At 41.6% G+C, this 20,161-nt stretch overlaps 1 protein-coding gene across 7 annotated transcripts in view; it reads left to right on the forward strand.

Annotated features, from left to right (window-relative positions):
* The first annotated feature begins 6,083 nt into the window (after positions 1 to 6,083).
* The window catches only part of epha7 (eph receptor A7), a 94,627-nt gene continuing 80,549 nt past the window's right edge, over positions 6,084 to 20,161 (forward strand). For 5 of the 7 annotated variants that reach the window (XM_023275739.3, XM_023275736.3, XM_023275740.3 and 2 more), the window contains exons 1-3: positions 6,085 to 6,272; positions 7,795 to 7,859; positions 8,469 to 9,138. In XM_023275739.3, the coding sequence (XP_023131507.1) occupies positions 6,179 to 6,272; positions 7,795 to 7,859; positions 8,469 to 9,138 (829 nt within the window). In that variant the 5' untranslated portion in view covers positions 6,085 to 6,178. Of the gene's footprint in view, positions 6,273 to 7,794; positions 7,860 to 8,468; positions 9,139 to 20,161 lie in introns of all 7 variants that reach the window. The other 2 variants (XM_023275735.3, XM_035950712.2) reach the window with 1 other exon arrangement.

The following is a 20,161-nucleotide window of genomic DNA, read 5'->3' on the forward strand; positions in this document are numbered from 1 at the left end:
AAGCGGAGCTCATTATCCCTTTACACATACAGCATTTGTTGCAGGTCACTAATTAATCTCCATTACCTCCCAACAAGCAAAACAGCTGTAATTATGGCCCACAAATATTGATTAATAAACTGTGTACATAAAAGTGGACAGAAGCAGACAAGGACTCACTTCAAGGTTTATTTACCTCTGCTTTTTTGTTGTTTTTTGGTTTGTTTGTTTGGCCTGTTTATTATGCAAATTGCGGCTAATCCTTTTTGCCCTTGATACACAGTGGAGTCCTGCATGTACATGTTTTACTAATGATTGTTGGAATTAATCTGGATTAATGTTACCTTTATCATAAACTGTCTGTATGGCAGCATTTCCCACATCGATACTCCGTCTGTGGAAAGTCAGCACGAGAGGCAGGATCTTGGATTCTGCACTGAATCATTGGCTTTCAATCATCCAAACTTAAATGTTCAAACATTTTCCTTGTTAGCTTTTGCTTTCCAGTTGGACAGAGAAGCTTTTGGGACAAGCTGGTAGGGATAGAGACTAGAACTGCAGTGTAGAATTACATGTAAGCAAATTTAAGATAGGAAGGGATCATTTTAATGGAAAAAAGCCTCTAACTATGTAGTTTTGATACATATAAATGCTTTTTTTTAGGGATTTAATCAATGACTACAGAGTGACTATAAGGCTTATTATTATATTAATGTCTTTGTATAAGTAGGAAAAAGTGATTTGGTATTATTCTTGATGTGGGTTATCTTCCTAGTCGTCTGGAGAAATATCATTTTGATCAACATTTTAGAGATTTAAGTTTAAGAAAATTTGCAAGATGTCAATAAATGCAGTGTTGTACAGTCTAGCTAGACATTTCTTTAAGGGGAATGTTTGTGCCAAAACACTGAAACCAGAGAATTTTGCAAAAGTTCAGTGACAATAGAGAAAAAAAATGCATAAAATAATGTAGGTATATATATGTATCACACGTATGTTTCTGGATTTCAGATAGTAAACAATGTACATAGTATGCACACACATCTACATACATATCGAGGTGTACAAACCAACAATAATTCAAATTTTTTTGGTCATAAAGAAGAAACATATACTGTATATACTTATATAATTAGGCATATATATATATATATATATATGTGTGTGTGTGTGTGTGCACAGAGTGATGACGAAATTTAACAGCACGCAAGAATAACTTTTACAAAATGTGCTCCTGGACTATGTCACTTTTCCAGACCTCAGTGGTTTTATATACTTGCCCCATTTAATTACGCTGATGAATATTCCACAGTTAAAGTGTCTCGCAGACAATGAGCCCACCGGAGTATTGATAAAGAATGAGGGGGCTGCCACCTTAGTGCAAGCAATTTCTCCACCGCTGCACAACCAGTGAGCCGCGGACGCTTCTGATGGAGAATCATATTTCAAGAAGAGTCATCAATTAAAAGCAGCAGTGCTGGATTTCAAATCAACTCGTAACTTATCAGACTGGAGAGGAGGGATGACAAGATGAGCATTTCTTTGCTGGGCCACAATTGCACATCATGTGAAAACAGGTGACCAGGAAATTTAAATTTGAAGCATATATAGTACAATTTGGGGGAGTTAGCTTGCTCACATCAGTGAATCTGTTAATGATTCAGTGTGCAGGATGAGAAAGTACTATTCCTCCAGACCCTGACAAGTGTGTGTACAATATCTAGTACTATATATAGTGACAAAACACAAGCTGTGGTCAGGTGTGCTGCATGTCCTTCTACTCAGTTTTCTTTCTGCCTGTAACTCACTGCAGTTCTTACAAATACTGCACTGAGTTTCACTGCAGGAGTTCAGACTCATGACCTCAATACTTTTAAAATCTTTTATTCAGTAACATTGCCATGATATACAGTACAGTGCAGACATTTAACGCACTAAATGGATTTCAAACATAATGCGATGAATAATTTATTTGTCAGTTAACGCCATGCAAAGTGCAGAATGACAAAATAACTCACTTGAACCCATTGCCTTTAAAACCAGTTCTCTTTAGTGCACTTGCATATAGAGTTTCAAGCTATTTGGCAGGCAGGTTATTCAGAAGAAACTGCCAGAGTTCTTGCGTGGATTCAGGATGTCTCAGTGTCTTATAATCCTAAACTGACTCCATGATGTTGAGATCAGGACTCAGTGTGGGACGGACCATCTGTTGCAGGACTTCTTGTGGCTGAAGATAGTGTTTTACAAGTCTGGGTTTGGGTTTGGGGTCAGAATTGTGGAAGATTTTTGAGATTTTTTGGATTGTCTATAACTGTTTGCACTGACTTAACTTGTAAAACTGTTGCTTGGTCGGGATTATTAATCTTTATGCTATGTTGCATCCTCTTGACGTTGTTATTTTCCACCCCTTGAGTCACTTTAAAGATCACCTCCCATCCAAACACTTTTAACATTCTGTCCGAATGACTGACATGTTCAAGTTACAGATTCAGGGCTGATGATCCTTCAGACTTCTTAACAGAAATACTGCCATGTTGCCAGTTTCCAGCAGTTACATTGGTGAATACTATAGTATTATAATCTAACTGCCTGAAATCTTAAAGTAAGACCTAAAAATAAATGGGAACTATCCTTTAAGGAGGTTATAATCAATAAAAGGTGAGTTTTCCTTAAGTATCTCCCATCAAAGAGCATAGATAATGAAGTTTTCCTGTATTTTTCTTCAGTTAAGAACACAATGAAAGTCAGAAAACCACCTTATTGTTTATCATGCCAGTAGCTTTACCTGCTGGCTAATGCGAGATATCTCGTTAAATTGGAACCTGTCTGTTTCACCTCATTGTATCTAACCTAAACATGCTCACTGTTGCCATGGCGTCCCCTAATTAAAGTGTTTCTGTTATCCTCGTGGAAGTGACACTAAGCATCAGAGGTATTATGTTGAGCACTGACAGTAATGAAGCTGCCACCGTCTTGCCTTGTCGCCAAATTGATTGGCTAACAGAGAAAAGCGAAAGCGTGCGACGTGTCAAAAGGTCACTCGGAGGCCGCTAGAGCCATGAAACTTTGCGTGTCTGCATGCACCAGCTCTCCGTCAGTCGAGCCTTTCACACTAATTTAGGTTCCCTAGGTGCTCTGTCACAACAGGCAACAACGACTTGTCGGTAGGGAGTGGCGCAGCTGTTGCAACACGATGCAGGCAAAATGTTGCTGCAGACCCCGGACTGACGCATCTAATGGATGCAGTCGGTGTCTCTAGGGACACAACAGTTGTGTAGATCTTAACTTCATCTCACAGGTTCACAGTTTATCTTCATTTTGCCTCCTGAATTTTTGTGCGACTGTCAGATTCCTATTCAGCTCCAGTCTTGTTTCTTTATGTCTTGTGTTTGAGTGGCTGCAGAACAAGCAACTCACAAGCACATAAAACAAGCAGACAAACATAATACAACGTGTATTCACAGAAATTAGTCATTTCAATCATGTCACACAGCATAAAGTCACCCGATCAATGTCAAGTCAAGTTCTCATCCTGAAATAATTCATCTTTTTTGGAAAGTGGTAGAAATATTTTTAATTTTTTCATATTTGAGATCTATTTACTGGATCTATAATTTATTGCTAAGCGCATTTGATTTTGTCACTGCATTCTAAAATGGCTCCAATCACTTAATTTTGTCTGTAATTTTGTAAACAAACCGAATGTTAATTTAAAAACACATGTCATTATAACAAACACTAAAGTTCAAAGATTTAATACATTTCTTTCAGGCTCCACAATCCTGTTTTAATTATGTTTCTAGGAAAATATTTCTCTCATTTACACTTTCAGCCGCATTATTTGTGGAGTTTAATGGATCCTAATAAATCACAGTTTACAGCTCACAGTTTGCACAACTGAAAATAACTAAAAGCAGAAGGGAAATTAAATATGACTGTATGTACACTACTGTTCAAAAGTTTGGGTCACCCAGACAATTTCACGTTTTCCATGAAAACTCCCACTTTTATTCATGTGCTAACATAATTGCACAAGGGTTTTCTAATCATCAATTAGCCTTTCAACACCATTAGCTAACATAATGTAGCATTAGAACACAGGAGTGATGGTTGTTGGAAATGTTCCTCTGTACCCCTATGGAGATATTCCATTAAAAATCAGCTGTTTCCAGCTAGAATAGTCATTTACCACATTAACAATGTCTAGACTGGATTTCTGATTAATTTAATGTTATCTTTATATGCTTTTCTTTCAAAAATAGAAAATAACATTTCTAAGTGACCTCAAATTTTTGAATGGTAGTGTATGTAAAGCATTTTTTGTTTGTTTGTTTGTTTGTTTTTCTTCATCTGATAGACTGCCCAGTCACTTCCATGTATTTGTGGTAACTTAAGAGAAGGAAATTGTAATGCAGTAAATTCAAAGCCTTCGCAGTGGTAAAACTAACATTTCTGTGCAATTCTACTGAAAGTGGTGCATGGCTTAGTGGTAAAAACTGCTACAAAATTCCCATTGAAAGCAAACAATTCCATATAAATTTACCTGTATACTAAAGGTGGGTACTGTTTGTGGATCTGTCAGTGATTGATACACATTTATGCATCTATCTATCATTGATAAAAAAGTTGATAAACAGATGATACATGCATATGGATATCATCAATCTATCCATCTCTTCCCCTCCATGATAGATGACGTACATCTAGGTATGTGTGGGCATCTGTCATGCACATCATGGATGAATAAGCAGGTATCCATACAGGTCTATATATCCATCATCTATTGGAGTATTATCAATGAATTTTCAAACTGATGGCCTGACAGATGTAGATAAATATTCGCAATATGTTTCAAAAATATATTTCAATATCACAAGACTGTGTCAGACACTACAATTTCAAATTTTGCGTACAAGGTGGGAAGCACACATTAATATCATGTGTTAAAAAGACATTTATGAGCTACACAACACTGTTTGAGATCCACGTGTTCAGTTTAATGGAGATTTTAAAAAGCTATGAGAAATAGGTGCTTTTATTTTGATATCTGTATCCAGTTTTGGTGGCTAAGCTGTAACTCTGTGTTCCATCAAATCCGGCCATGTGGAGTTTATTCTCAAGCCTAGTTGTTTGGTCAAGTTCTTCAAAACTGATATGTTTTTCGCAACTAGACAGTTGTATTCAGATCCTGACATGCGGCATAAAATAATCGAAAAACAGGAGTTTAGTTTGCAATAAATCTCTTCAAATACAAATCCAAATACTATGAAAATGAATATGAGGCGTCTTCTGGCAATGTGGTAAACTGGGGAACTAGGTAAATGGACTTGTTAGATTTAACCTCACTTTAGGATGTGCTACGCAAACCCTTCAAAGTAAGATTACAGATTTGAAAAAGTACTCCAAAAAGTACAAGACAACCAAAAAAAAAACAAAAAACTACTTAATCACAGTAACAAGAGTATTTGTAATTCTTTACTTCCACTCCTGCATAGCAAAACAATGATAAGCTAACTGCTGCATGTTCAGCATCTGATGTGGTGTTTCTTTTTAATAAACTCCTTTAAATCAGATGTTATTCAGATGTCTTTAATTAAAGCTGAATTTATTGTGGTTTTGTTACTTCTGGCTCACATTTTCCCCCTGCTTCGCTGACTGTATTTGGGCCCACACTGTTTGCCAGAGGAGCATTTAATTAAGTTGCAAAATTGACATAATAGGGGAATGAAGGGGAGTTTTCAAACTTTTCTTTACTCTGTAGAGCTTCATATTTGGGAGCTCTTCTTTCTGCAGCCTGTGGTGGAGTGAGGATGGATGTGCCTCCTAGAGCATCCCTCAACGTTTTCCTTAAAAAAAAAAGAAAAGAAAAAAAGAGACAACCCAAAAATATCTGATCTAAGTCGTGGTAACATTTCCTGCGCCGGGCTCCCCCTCACCAAAAAGAGACACTCCTCCAAGGCGCCTATTGGCTCTGCGCGTTCGTGACGTTTTCTTTCCTGCGCTGCCATTGGATAATCCCTCCGCTCGTCTGCTTGACTGACAGCAGCGGAGCCCGAGTCTCCTCCCAGCGGCAGCAGACGCTATTTGAGTGGGGACCAGCGGATTGTTGTACATAGAGCCGGTTTAGTGTCGTCAATGGGAAGCACGCGAGACGGTGGCAAAGCGAGTTACGGTCTAGATTGAAATCCGCAGCTGCACCATGCTCTCCACGTCTATTCCGTGTCTGTGGATTACGTTTTGCCTTCATTTATGCTGTTATGTGGACAGCGGGGAAGCACAGAACGCGAAGGAAGGTAAGTTCTTAAAGTTTGGACTCTTCTTCCATCCTGTCGCATATTGGAGACATCCACAATCCACAGCGATGCGTCTAAATCCAGCAGACAGCGTACTGACTTTATTTTACGCTTTATTCTCTGCAATTTAAAACAACAACAAAAAAAAAATGTTGGATGTCAGATGGAGTCGGACGTGCGGGGATGACAGCGCTGTCTGGCTGTGTTTTTTCTTCTTTTTTTTGCGAGCGACCTCTCGGTGTTTTTACGCACGGCGGTTAAACGCTGTAGGACGCGGATTAGACGCAGAAGCTCCCGTTTTTACTTCACTCCAGCGCCAGTGCGCAATCGGCACAATTAGCCCTCTCGCTGTAGATTAACAATCTATCAGGACAAACTAGGTAATATAAGGGAGATCGATCGTTCCAGCAGTGAGTGCGCCCGTCCATCAGGACGCAGTTTCGGAGGGCTGCTTTCCTCCAAAGTGGCCTCGGCTCTGACAGTCCTGTCTGGTGGTGTTTCTTGGAAGGAAAATACAGCATATTGATGCGGAGCCGTGTTCTGACGCGTAACTTGGTCAGAATCAAGGCAATAAAAGCCCCTAAAATAAGAGAGGGTTTAGGTAACTCCAAAACGCTGGGAAATGGCACCTTTAATTGATGGCATTTGGTAAATTAAGGAAATTGGTGCATGCGTAAAAACAGAAATTCACTTTGCAGGTATTGATTGTCACACCAAAAACTCGTAGTGTAATAACGGAGCGCGGCGCGGATGCTGATATGAATTGTAATTCCTTGGTGTTTATATGCGGGATTTTCCATATCACACAGTGTCCTGTAAAAATACAACCGGAGCATTAATACCGTTATTGTTTTATTTCTTTTTTTATGCCGATGCGCCCTGGCTGCTGCGCCTCCTTCACATGATGGAACTCTCTGATGATATTAAACACAATTTCAACAACTTCCTTCATTTTTTTTAATGAAAGCAGCCGCGGTGCCGCTTTGCGCTCTCGCACGCGTCCTGAACATAAAGCAGGCTGCTTTGACAATTTCTTCTCCGCTGATTTCAACTGCAAACGAAGCGGCATGTCGCAGACGGTGTCACTATAGTTTTGTGGCGGAAAATACCCTTCATTCTTAAGCAGGTGTCTGTGCGTCGCCGGTGGAAGCAGCTGCTTTGACCTTAACGCAACAACTTCCACTTCAAAAATGAGTTTTAATACACGCCAAATTATAAATTAAACGCGCGTAAAACCTCGTGCGTAATGACGCCGAGCACATTCTGTGTTTTCCACACTATTTCTTCTTTATACACAGTGCCAGTGTTCTTATCCGTCTCCTAAAAAGTTCCCCCGCAGACATGAGGACCTGTCTGCTGCAGTGTGTACGTTCTTATTGCATGTTTTCGCATTAGCTGCTGCTGGCAGAAATTAGGTCACAGGTATATGCGCTATACATATAGATGTGTGGCCTGTCAGTAATTCCGAGGCCCGGAACCCCGGTGAGATTTAACCACCTGCCTCTTGGTTTCCTGTCACTAGTGATTCTGCTGGACTCCAAGGCACAGCAGACAGAACTGGAGTGGATCTCCTATCCTCCCAATGGGGTAAGTCTGCAGAATCTCTGCTTCACCTGCACGGATGTACTCCATATCTGTAGATCCCCACCACCCCCCTCCCCCACATTCTCTCTGCGATGTCTCGTGTTTGTGATAGGAATAAAAATATTGAAAGGACACATCCACACAGGACTGTGTTGCTGTATTCCTCTGCTCACAAAAGTCTGACCAGAACAATGAGATAAAGGATGCAAAAGAGACTCTGCATCTAAACTCTCTCGGCTTTTGACATTCAGAGCACAAAAGGCCTTAAGCAAACCTATTCCAACTTGCTGGTCTGATTAAAAGCAGGCAGAGAGAAAGTTTTTAAATAAATAATGTGAGCACAAGCAGATAAACCGAGCACAATCATTCTTTAAAGATGCGTTTGTGTGATAAAAAACGCAATCTGCCTCCCTCCTCTGCAGTTTATTGTACACAGCACTGACTGAAATGACAGTATTTCATATACCGTTGTCATATTCATTACAGAGTAATCATCTCCAGTTTAGGTTTGATTGCCAGTCATTAGATGTATATCTCTGTTTGGTGGTGTTCACGTTTAAATGCGTTTCCTTCTATGTGCATTCATTTAAAATGTGTGTCATCTTGTTTCAGTGGGAAGAGATCAGTGGCTTGGATGAGAACTATACGCCCATCCGCACATACCAAGTTTGCCAAGTCATGGAGCCCAATCAGAATAACTGGCTTCGGACTAACTGGATAGAGAAGGGCGATGCCCAGAGAATTTTTGTGGAACTGAAGTTCACCTTGAGGGATTGTAACAGCCTACCCGGTGTGGTGGGCACATGCAAGGAGACATTCAACTTGTACTACCAGGAAACGGATTCGGAGGTGGGCAGGAGCTTAAGGGAGAACCAGTATGTGAAAATTGACACGATCGCTGCAGATGAAAGCTTCACTCAGGGCGACCTGGGCGAGAGAAAGATGAAGCTGAATACAGAAGTGCGCATAATTGGCCCCCTGTCCAGGCGAGGCTTCTACCTGGCCTTCCAGGATGTAGGGGCGTGTATTGCCCTGGTCTCTGTCAAAGTTTATTACAAGAAGTGTTGGTCTATCATCGAGAACCTGGCCACGTTCCCAGACACCGTGACGGGATCAGAGTTCTCCTCGCTGGTGGAGGTCGAGGGCACGTGCGTGAGCGACGCTGAGGAGGAGGCCGACAACTCGCCCAAGATGCACTGCAGCGCTGAGGGGGAATGGCTGGTGCCCATTGGGAAATGTATATGCAAAGCTGGATTTCATCAGAAAGGAGACGCATGTGAACGTGAGTGCCTTTACTTTTTTTTTGTTTTTTTTTTTAAAACATATTTAGGAGTCATTTTATTTACTCATTTCCCAGAGTTGTTTCTTGTCTAGAAATTAGTCAGCTGCATCCTGGATTCCACACAACAAAAGGTGTGCCAAGAAAAAAAACTGGGGAGCATTTGTGATTTGATTATGCAAAGCAGGTGAATGACAATTTAGGCACCAGTGGCTGAATCGTTGGTTGGCAAATGGGATTAAAATGGCTGATTTGACAGCAGTAAAGTTGGATAAAATATTAAGGCCAGACATCTTCACTGTAATAATTGGATTTGCTGTTAATTGATTATGAGGCTCTTAATTTATCTGCATGATTCTGTTGGCACTGGGATTAAATAATAACTTGAATTTAGCTCCTCGGCTCAATCACTCCTTCTCTTTCTAACTGGCTGGGAGCCAAGACAATCACCAGCAGAATACACAGGTCTCGAGGAAGTCCAGCCAGTCTTTCGGTGTCTCTCTGTCCTGGCCAAATAACCCTGACAGAGTCGGAAAACAAATAGCCGTCGTACTGTGGTGTTTAGTCCTCAGGATATTTATGAAGGAGCATAACAGGAAGAGTTTGCTCTTTGCGTTATTGTGCCGCTGGATCGTGCCATCACAGTTAACAATAATATGCTTTCTGTCACTCCTAATGCTCAAAGGATTATTTTCAGTGGCCACCTGACTCGAAAGATAGAAATCACTGTGGATTAAAAGGGGGTGACTTAGGTCACAGAACTTAAGTGGCCTGGCTTGTCAGCCAAGCCTTGTGTTTTTTTTTTTTTCTTCTTTTGCAAAATGGGCAACCTCAATCTAAGCAGCTTATAAGGGGCAGCATCCAGTAATAAGTGAACGGAATGCCTCTAAGAACAAATTAGTGTCCCTGGCAGACAAGCTTTTATGCCACGCTGTCATCCATTAGGGACCCCTCTGAGGGAGGTGTGTTAATGAAATATATTAGGCCATGTAATTTAGAGCAACACAGCCTGCCTCAAGTTGTGCCGTGTCTCTAATGTTAGCGGGCTATCGCTGATTCAACCCCACGGAGCTCCGTCTTATTGTTTTTGTTGTTTTAATATGCATAGATGTAAGATCCACTTGTGCCCTCAGGTTGAAAGAAAGCCCACGATTTATTTCCACAGGGAGAGCAATGCAGCATAACAACCAATAGCTCCGGCTTGTCAGAGTAATTTTATCCACCTTTTCTTACTGTGTCTTGGTGCAAAGCCCTCAGAACAGACGACTATTGCATGTCTCTATTAATTAATCTGTTTATGTGTCAACTAAAACACACAAGCGCAGATACGGGCGGCAGCACAATGAGTATGCGCTCAGGTTGTTTAAAGCCTGAGGAAGGAGGCTGCTTAATGTGTATGTGGATCAAATTCCAGTCTTGACACTGCACTTTTATGAGCTTTATCTCCACTGAGGCATGAGAAGCTTTTGTATTAAGGGGTAGTTAATCTAAATAAAATGAGAATCACGGTGCACCATCAGCACTTCTTCCACTGGCTCCACTGACATCAAATTGTCCATTCAGTAGTTTCCCCCCGAACAATCTAAAAGCTATTCAAAGTATTTCTATCAGCTGAACAGCAGAGCAATAAGTCCAAGTGTGTGTGACCGTAAAAAAAAAAAAAAACTCGGAGTGGCTTGTCCTAGTGCTGCAAAATACATCTACATCATGTTTCCGCTCAGGGGGTTTTCTCTAATGATACCTCATGGTTTAAGCTGCACCTTTACTGTAAAGGTTATATATACTTAAAATTGAATAGTGCCACTTATGGGCCAAAGTGGGGAGACAAAGAATGTCACAAATGAAGATAAGCAGACTCTTTTGAAAGTCTCTCCTCTAATGCATTTTTAGTAGTCGTTAATAGTGATATTTGGAGAAAGATAAGTTTAAACCACTTTACTGCCCGACACAGCTGACAGATGAGGGCCCTTCTGTGTGTTTGATTTGGAAATTTACAAAAATTGCTCCAAATTAAACTGATTCTGTTTAGCAGATCCAACAGGTACGTTGTCTAAAGCAAGTTCAGGCTTTTAGGGATAAGTGGCGTAACCAGAATTTAAACATTGGTGACTTCCCACTAAGGATGCAAAATTAATTGAATATGATTACCATATATTTTAATCTATGTGGTCAGCTGTGATTTTAGTGTTTGAAATGCTTCGCTCATAGAAAATCCTGCACATAGAAGACTCCACTCATCAGAAACTGTAGATAAAATCACTTGGTTTAAAGTTGAGAAAATCTAACACTGGAACCCCTTTTTTCACTCTTTCCATGTAAATTCTTGTTGCACAGGTTTTTTAAGTTGCGTGTGCTGCATTATCTGAGTGGGGAGACTAGAGGCATCTCTGTGCACATCTGTCTACATAGCATATACACTAACCTGCAATGGAGGTATTAAGCAAGCATCTGTAAATAATTTATTGCTAAGTAAATGTTCAGGAAGTGTATTTTTTGCCTCTAGGAAATATATAGAAAAGTTACTTTGTTACTGTGGTGCAAAGATTTGTATATTAGCAGGACTGTAGCACATTATACAAGTGAAATCAGTGTTCCATTTCTTTAAATTAAAAAAAAAAGTGCAAAAAAAATGCCTTATCCTTGAAATCAATGAGTAGTCATGACAAATAATTCTGATTATCATTTAGGACATAATCTGCAACCAATACATGGTCATTCAACCCTTTAAACATATTTTTTAGTCTCCTGACATGATCTAAAGTTGTTGGACGCATCTTTTGTAAAACCCAACAATGGAAAGATGATTTTAGATGCAGTTAAGCCATTTGACAAAGCGCAAACAGACCTTTTAAAGTGGTCCGTAATGCCCTATTCCATGTGCTGTGCTGTGATTCTAACATGGACACTGAGTGGACCATACAGCCGGGGGTGGTGGGTGGGTGCAGGTGAAGTAAGTGAGGCCAGCTGTCAGTCATGTCACTTGAGGAGCCCCCTGTGTGGATGCGAAAGGCCTTCTCCCCAAACTTGTTGTGATCCACTCATTCATCACCGTCAGTAAAGAGGGACCCCTTGTCTTTCACTCCTAGCCCCCCCCCCCATCCCCCTGTCTGTCTGTCTGTCTGTCTTTAACTCTTTGTGTGGCAATCTGTGGCAGTAAATGTCACTCTTCTTCTCTGCCCGCTGTGTTCGTTCAGTGGTCTCAGTGTAATGGGTGTTGAAAAAGGCCAGTTGAAGTGTCCCCGCAGCCTGCGAGGGCTTCATTTTGCGACGAAGTGCGTGTTGTGAAAATAGCGCCCATTCATCCGCCGGTTCTGTTTAGCGCTGGCTACTGGTTGCAATGGAGCCACTGAGTCGTTTAGACAGAGAGAGGGCTCTTGTGGGAGGACACTGGCGTCTTTGTTTCGCTCAATCCCGGGAATGTATGTTGTCCGATTTTGACACATCACATCATTGTGGTACTAAGTAACCAGTCCCTGAGAAATGATTAACTGTTGACTGTTGCCCAAAAACGGGGAGAGGCCTCCTATCTGGTGAAAAACTGATAAAAAAAAAAAGCCAGCATCTCGCTGCTATCGGTGCATGCTAACAAGAGAATTAATGAGAGGATACAGCATCCTGTAGATGCTGGCATCATCCATCTCAACTGTCAGGGAGTTGGACAGAAGTTAGTTGGAGACTGATTGATGATTGAGGCCCCCGAAGGAAAAAAAAAAGGCTGAGCAGTCGGGGTCTGACCACGACAGCTAACATGTATGGAAGCCACCAGGCAGCCCGGGTAGCCCAGGCCAAGCCTCATGCCTGGAGAGAAAAAGCTGCATTTAGCATTTCAAATGAAGCCAGGAAGCCAAGAGTCAGGAGGTCTTCATACATCTTGATGCTCCCCTGATTGATAAGGTGTGAATTTAATACACCAAATGGCTGTCTTTCACAACTGCTCCGGAGCTTAATTATGCAAATGACAGGTGTGTGCCGAATCCGCAGGAGACCCAAATGGACCTGAATCAGTCCAGATTGAAATAAATTGGTGATGGATGGGATCTCATCCGATCACTGCCAGCGTGTGCTTCCTGTGAATAGATGCATTCTTCCACAGCCCACAGGCTTTTTCCTCCTTCTTGTCTTGGCCTGGCAGGTAGCAGTCAGATGCACAGATGTAGTATTCTCTGCTCAGGATGCTTCTACCAATACAGTTGGCAGTGTTCTAAAATTGATCACTTAGGGGAGGAATCCAAGACTAAGATGCGCAGAGACAAAACTGTTTGGCACTGACCCCCTATATAGTATAGAATAGCAGTTTAAGTTATTTATCAAGTAGCATGCCAAACATTTACTGGCTCCAACTTAACAAATGGAAAAAATGCAACTTTCCTTCGTTTTATACCGGTATAGACTAAATTTGCTTCTGTTTTTGGGCTGTCGGTTGGACAGGATGATGTTTTGTCTGTCAGTAAATATATAGAAAAATGGTGCTATAGCTAAACATTTTTACGACTCATTAATACATGTCCTTTTTTTTTTTTACTTGTCGATTTATGTCTTTGGTCTATAAAAACAGTCAAACCACAAAGACTTTCACTGTCATATCACAGAATATAAGAACAACAATTTGAAAAGCTGGTAATCAGCCGAATTTTGGCAGTTTTGTATTTAGCAATCTGCTGATAGAAGAAGAAGATAGAAACTAGTTCTCTGTACGGAGGTGGATGGAACAATGCAAATAATAGGTTTCTGTAGGAAAGAGAACAATAGTCGGTCAAATTACCCAATGAAAAAGGTGAAATATTGCTGCAGAACAGATGTACATCTATTCCGACAGTTCTAATTTCTTCTCATTAGTAGCGACTAAAACCGCAGCTACTTCCTCAGAGGATGAAAAGAGGGCAGAATGTTTGAAATTGTGATTTGGCAGCCTGCGACAAAGAGTATTTATTTTACTTCCACATCCAGCTACCCCCCTTTTATAAATACATGCTTGCAAAGGAGACGTAAAAGCAAGAAGAGATTGTTTCCTGGGATACATTCGCTCCAGCCCCAGCCAGCAGCTCTTTCTGTGGGATCCGGCCGCCCTGTCAACGCATCAAATTAAACACAAATGCCTCTTTTTACATACGAAAAAGTCGCGCTCTGAGGCTCATTCACAAAGTTGCTTGACTAAGTTGATATTCATATTAACTGCACTTATTTATGAAGCAAAGGAGACAAAAAGCAGCTCATGACTAGTTATTTGCTGGCTTCCACATTTACAGACGTCACACTGAGGTGATCTAAAACACACAATCTCAGCTCAGAGAACTGATCTCGGTGAAGGACAAGAGGCTTTCGGTGTAATGGATCCGTCAGTCACCTCTGCTGATAACCTACAGCTACCGACTCATGCACTCGTGAATGTCAAGCAATTGATGTAAAAGCTCAATTAACTTAAACGTTGAAGGCGTGCGCACGTTCAGAAAACACATTCATGAACATTAAAAGACAAATCTAATGGAGATATATTTGCAAATGTTAGCAACCTTAGTGATCTTTACTCTTAACTCTTCAACTCTTTTGTTCAGATTTCACTCTCTTCAGTAGCAGGCTCATGGCAAAGTCACAGCTTGTGTTCGCCAGGCAGGCAGGCAGGCAGGCAGGCAGGCAGGCAGGCGAGTGCTGTTATTTTCAGTCTAATTTAGTCCACTCAGAAACAGCCACAGCCGGCATGCCAGTTGTACTATACATGATGTAGGGCAGACATTTTATGATAAATGCAACTTTTATGGAATAAGAAATTGTTTGGTAAAGGTTAGTAACACATAGAAAACCACCAAATTCGAATGGACAGAGGAAAGGGAATCAAAAGAAGCACATATGGCACTGAAACTGACTTGTTGACTTGATAGGATTATGTTGCTTAAAATTGAACATGCAGACATTAAGAAACAGGATTACTTATGATATAGAAGAGAAAATCTGCATTTGATTGTGATTGATGATGTTAAAAGTACATTTCGAAGCAGATTTATTGATGTTTAGTAACTTTGCGTAAATCAGAGATTGACATATTTCCAGGTATGCTGATACTTGAAACATGTGCATTCAAGTTTGATTGATTCTAAGAAAAAAGGGTGTGATAGTTGATGCAAAACACACTATTTCAAGTCAGCAAGGGGGGGAAAAAAAAAGGGCAAGTGGTGAGTGATCAGTATTGAGGTCTTGGAATCTGACCTGCCAGTCCAAATTTGTGACCCTACGTTGCCTCACATGAATGGACAGAATCCAAGTAAACATTCCTCATTCTGATGCAAACAAAGGCATATGGTCAGCTATACGGTTTAAAGACTTTGTAACCCCCAGAAAGAGAGAGACCTCTGTGACTCTGCGTCAGATAGCGTTATTTCCAAGGTGACACCAAGGGCCACAGTTGACCACGCATGAGGTCAGTGAATATTAACTTCATTTACACATGGCTGCAGACCAGCACAGGGCCACAAAGGAGGCCTGCCGGTTGTGTTTAGTAACGTGAGCACCCCGGCTGACAGGACGCTGTCAAAAAAGAAGATGGATGATCGCAGCAGTTGACCCCTGATGGCCAGAAGAGTCACCTCTCCAGCCCCCCCCCTCCCCGCATGACAAAGGAGCCCTCCCCACAGCAGCCGCTCTCATCTCCGCTTGCACTAACAGGTTCAGACATCTCCATCGATCCCTGGTTCCATACCTCTTGCAATTCTAAGCTTTTGCCCTTTTTAGCTATCCAAACTGTGGCGCAGATGTCTTTTTTTGTAATTGCTTGCCTGGCGACTGGTTGAGAGGGATGTGATCAGACAGGCGAACTCCATGTCAGAAGACAATGTCTTTGGTGTTCTGTGTTGTCTTCCCGGTGGCATGAGGGTGAAAGTGATATGTGACTGGGCCCGGGGTCTCGCCACCTTAAGAGGCAGCGGGGAGGGCCCCTGTTGTCAGTGGAGCTGATCCTCTGGGATGCTTCACACCACTGGCTCTGCGCTTCAATCTTCCTTTAAGAGAAAAATCAATAACTTATTACATAACTTCACACTCCCCCCCCCCCACACCCAGAGCGGAGGAAGCACAACTTTAAATGTGCTTAGGATGGCTCTGTTGCAGGAAATTCGCCTATTTCTTCCAGAGAGATGCCTCAGAATGAATTGTAAAACGGGGAGTGCCAGCGTTTGAGAGTCTTTAGGGCTGCAGCTGATTTAGTTATGTGGTGAGGATTTTGAATTGTTTGGTCAGAGAACAGTAAAAAAAAAAAAAAAAAAAAAAGCTCCCCAGGGTACACGACAAGAAAAAAATGTGTTTTGTTACTTGACTGAAACAACCCTTTAAGAGCACTCCAGATCTGCACAAGCATTCGTTGGCATCTGAGGCCAAACCGGTGCCTTTGTGTGTCATCGGGAGGCCCGGCCACAGCGGTGACTGGTTTGACATTGTTCCATTCCTTTCTGTCGCAGCTCTGGGACCAGAGGAGGGGTTTGTTGGTGGAGGGAGGCCTGGACCGGGATGGGCGGGGCCGGGTTCAGGAGGGTTAGTAGGCACTGGCACCATTCAGAGATAATGCTCAGTTGCTGACTGGGGACATTTTCAGCGGCGATTCTGCTTGGGCTGCAGGGGGCTTTGGATCGGTCAGACCTTTAGACCCCGTGCTTTCATCCCCAGAATGTAGAGTCCTCGCCTCATCTGCAGTGTCTTTCAGCAACAGCTCCCCCTTATTTTCTTTTTTAGAGCTGACCACCTCCCCTCCATTAAAGGTAGCTTGCCTGGCTGGCCTTAAGGGCCCGCTCTCCTGTTTCCATGTGAGTTAAATGAACTAAACAAAAGACAATTAGGCAGGGACATTTTCCATGTCACTGAGAATCCATTTCAAAAAGCTCACTCCGCATGATAACTTAAAGAAGCAGAGACCTCTTAGGGGAGGACTGTGCACCGACTCACAATGCAGCTCTGGCAGAGTGAGAGGCTGTAAATTCACTGATGTACTGGGCTTAATCTTAAAATGCCCTTCATTTTCCACCTCTAAATCCATGCGGTAAATCAGGAGAAGCGCCGAAAGAGAAAACAGGTGTTGGAGTTTGTTGTTTGTCATTTGTATTGCTGTCAGCGGTGACTTTAATGCAGCTGAAGCAGTTGTCTTTCCAGAGATCATATTACTCCCTACTTTAAATTTCACTCATAACCTTAGTAGATGCATTTGTTTGATAGTCTCGACTTTGTAATCTTAGATCTATCCTAAATATTAAGGTTTAAAGAATAAGACTGGTGTTATTCTGCCTTTTTCTTAAATCAAATAAAAAGAGACTGACTTCAGCCTGTTGGTTTCTGAGATTACTGCCTCCCTTCCAATACAATAAAGAGAGAATGAACATCATTCATGGTGCTCAGTGGATCGAAAGGGGGACATTTTAAAAGGAACAATATCTTTGTCATTTGGAAAAACCTAAGAAAATGCTGTCAACAGTTTTGTGGAGACTATTTGTTAAGCAGAGATTTGGCTCATTGGGTTAGAGGCAGAAATCTTGGAGTCAGATATCTGAAATAATAGCAAATGTAAAAATACGTCGTATTTTGTAATTTTGGGTGAAGCTGAATATAATTAATGATGCTAAAGTTGCTTGTTGAAGGTAATCTGACGCAAATATAAACTGAGATTACCCAAAGTGACAGTAATATCTGACTCTGACCTGATAAAGCTTTCATTAGTTTTGCTGTTTAATTCCAAATTGTCCCACTTTTGGGTTCAACTTTTTGGACTGGCTGTAGCATTAGATTTATCCCCACAGTAGGAGCGTTTGCTTGAATTTTAGTATAACTTAATCAGTGTCTGGCTTTGATCTTTGCTATGTACAACCAAGCAAGCACTTCCTTCGGGTTTTCCCTGCTTAGAGGGCAAAGCTGCATGCCCTCCAACACAGTGTAAGGGAATGCTAATCTTCTCTTTGTTTCTCATGGAAAGCTACTTATCTCCCGCTAAGCACAGGTACCTCGGATGAATGGGTCGGTTGTGCGGATGTGTGGAGTGCAGCAGCAGCCAGACAGAGCCATTCCAAGTATGCATGGGGTGGAGGGAGGATCCAGCATAGTATGACATCAGATTCTTTACCCGGTTTAATATATGTTTCAGTGGCTCCTTTTAATTGCTTTTTTTTTTTGGCCTTATTGTAGCCTAGCCTCCCTCCCTCTTCTTCCAAAGCCCATGGGAGGTGTTGGAAATGAGTTTGTTTGGAAGGGGTTTGACATTGAAACTCTACCTCGGTCCCGTGAAGAGATTTTCAGCAGTTCTTTTCCTTTTGTTTGTGTGTTCTGCCACAGTTTCCCCGAGCTGGTTAGGCGTTTCGATCCTCATAGGTAGGAGATTAACATGTCTGCGGGCAAAAACCCAGCTGCTGAGCATCTCTTTCTTTACCGGTAGAAAAAAAATAAAAGGTTTAGAGCAGTGCACCGGGCTCGGAGGGAAAAGAAAAAAAAAATCATCAAACACTTGCTGCAGTCTTTGTTACTCGTGATCAAAAACCAAACATGTTTAAATAGGTAAAAATTAAAGACCGAAAGAATGCTGCTGCATGTTATTGGAGGACTTTGAATACAGTTTAGGTGATTCGAAGCTGTAAACATAATATTAGCAAGCACTGCAGTAAGCCCAATAAATAACTCATGTCTTCCTTCAAGGTGCACTTGATTTCTCCAAAAAACCATTGCAGCTATAAAAGTCCACGAGATGAGATCAATCGAGCTGTCCTTTGGCTTTTAAAGTAGAAGGAATACACTCAGCGAGGATTTTTCCTGGCTCTACCTGTCTCCGCTTCTCTGAAATTACTCACAAGATATACTGCCTCTTACATTGCAGGGGAAAACACCACAGGCTTCAGTCCATAAAAGAGATGCAGCCATAGTTCAGCATGCATAAAATGCCAGTAAACAGAGGCTGATGAATGTCCACACCAATGCCTACCATTCATTGAAGCAAAGAACATAAGTCACATCTAATAAGACCGATGCAAGTAGGCCCTGGGCTACATTAATGCATAAGAAATAAGCTGCGTGTGAGCTATTGACATTCTTCTCTATAGTCCTAACGCACGGTCATGGTCCTAATTGTATGCCTTGAAAAGTAAAACTGGAAAACATAAAGTGGGAGTTGGGTTTTTAAATAGCATTTCATGGTTGTCTGAACATCCAGCCAGACACAGGACATTTTGAAATAGCCAACAGAGAATGTTTATGGCAGTATTAACATTGAATTGCAGTATAGTAGAAGCGATCAGGCATGTTTGAGGGTGAAAATGGCTTTTTTTTTTTTGCATGCATGCAGCAGTGGGTATCAGGAAAAAAAAAGTATCCAACACACAGCTGGCATCCAGTTTCTGGTGATATTATTCAGTTACCTTGTCTATAAACAGGTAGTTCCTCATTTAAAATCAGTTGGTTTTTGACTCCAAAATACCTTGTGCAGCTGCTTGTGTTTAGCAAACATTTAACATTTGAGCATCTGCAGATTAACCTGCCAAGGAGAAAAGAATTGTGCTGCCAGGCCCCAATTAACCCCCCGTTCCCTCCCACTCTCCGGGCGATGCGTCTGGTATTCCTACGCTGGAATATTTTCTGGCCACAGGTTGAATGTGTGAAAACTTTAACACTTTAACACATTCATGTTGGAATATACATGCTATACTCACAGCGCTCATAAAATATAGGCTTTGGAAATTACTTTTTTTTGTAAGGGCGCCAAGAAGGAAGACACGGTTTTAGAGGTTTTACCGCCATTGGGTTTTATTCGTGCAAATTCCCAAATTTGCACAGGCTAGTTGACACACAGTAAAGCTTTTGAGGCCCCTGGAGATGTGGAGGTGCATTGCCCGCTTGGTTGGTAATCCAGCTTTGCTTCTTAGAAGTTGGGCTTCTTTTATTGCATGAGAAACCTCCATGACAAAATATTCTAGGGTCACCAAGTAGCATTTTGTCTAAAGCTTCTGACCGTCGCCTCCCATGGTGTTCCTCAGCAAACGGAAATTGCTAAGCTAGAAAAACATGTCCTTCG

The sequence above is a fragment of the Amphiprion ocellaris genome, chromosome 12 (assembly GCF_022539595.1).
Source record: "Amphiprion ocellaris isolate individual 3 ecotype Okinawa chromosome 12, ASM2253959v1, whole genome shotgun sequence".
In the NCBI taxonomy this organism is placed as follows: domain Eukaryota; kingdom Metazoa; phylum Chordata; class Actinopteri; family Pomacentridae; genus Amphiprion; species Amphiprion ocellaris.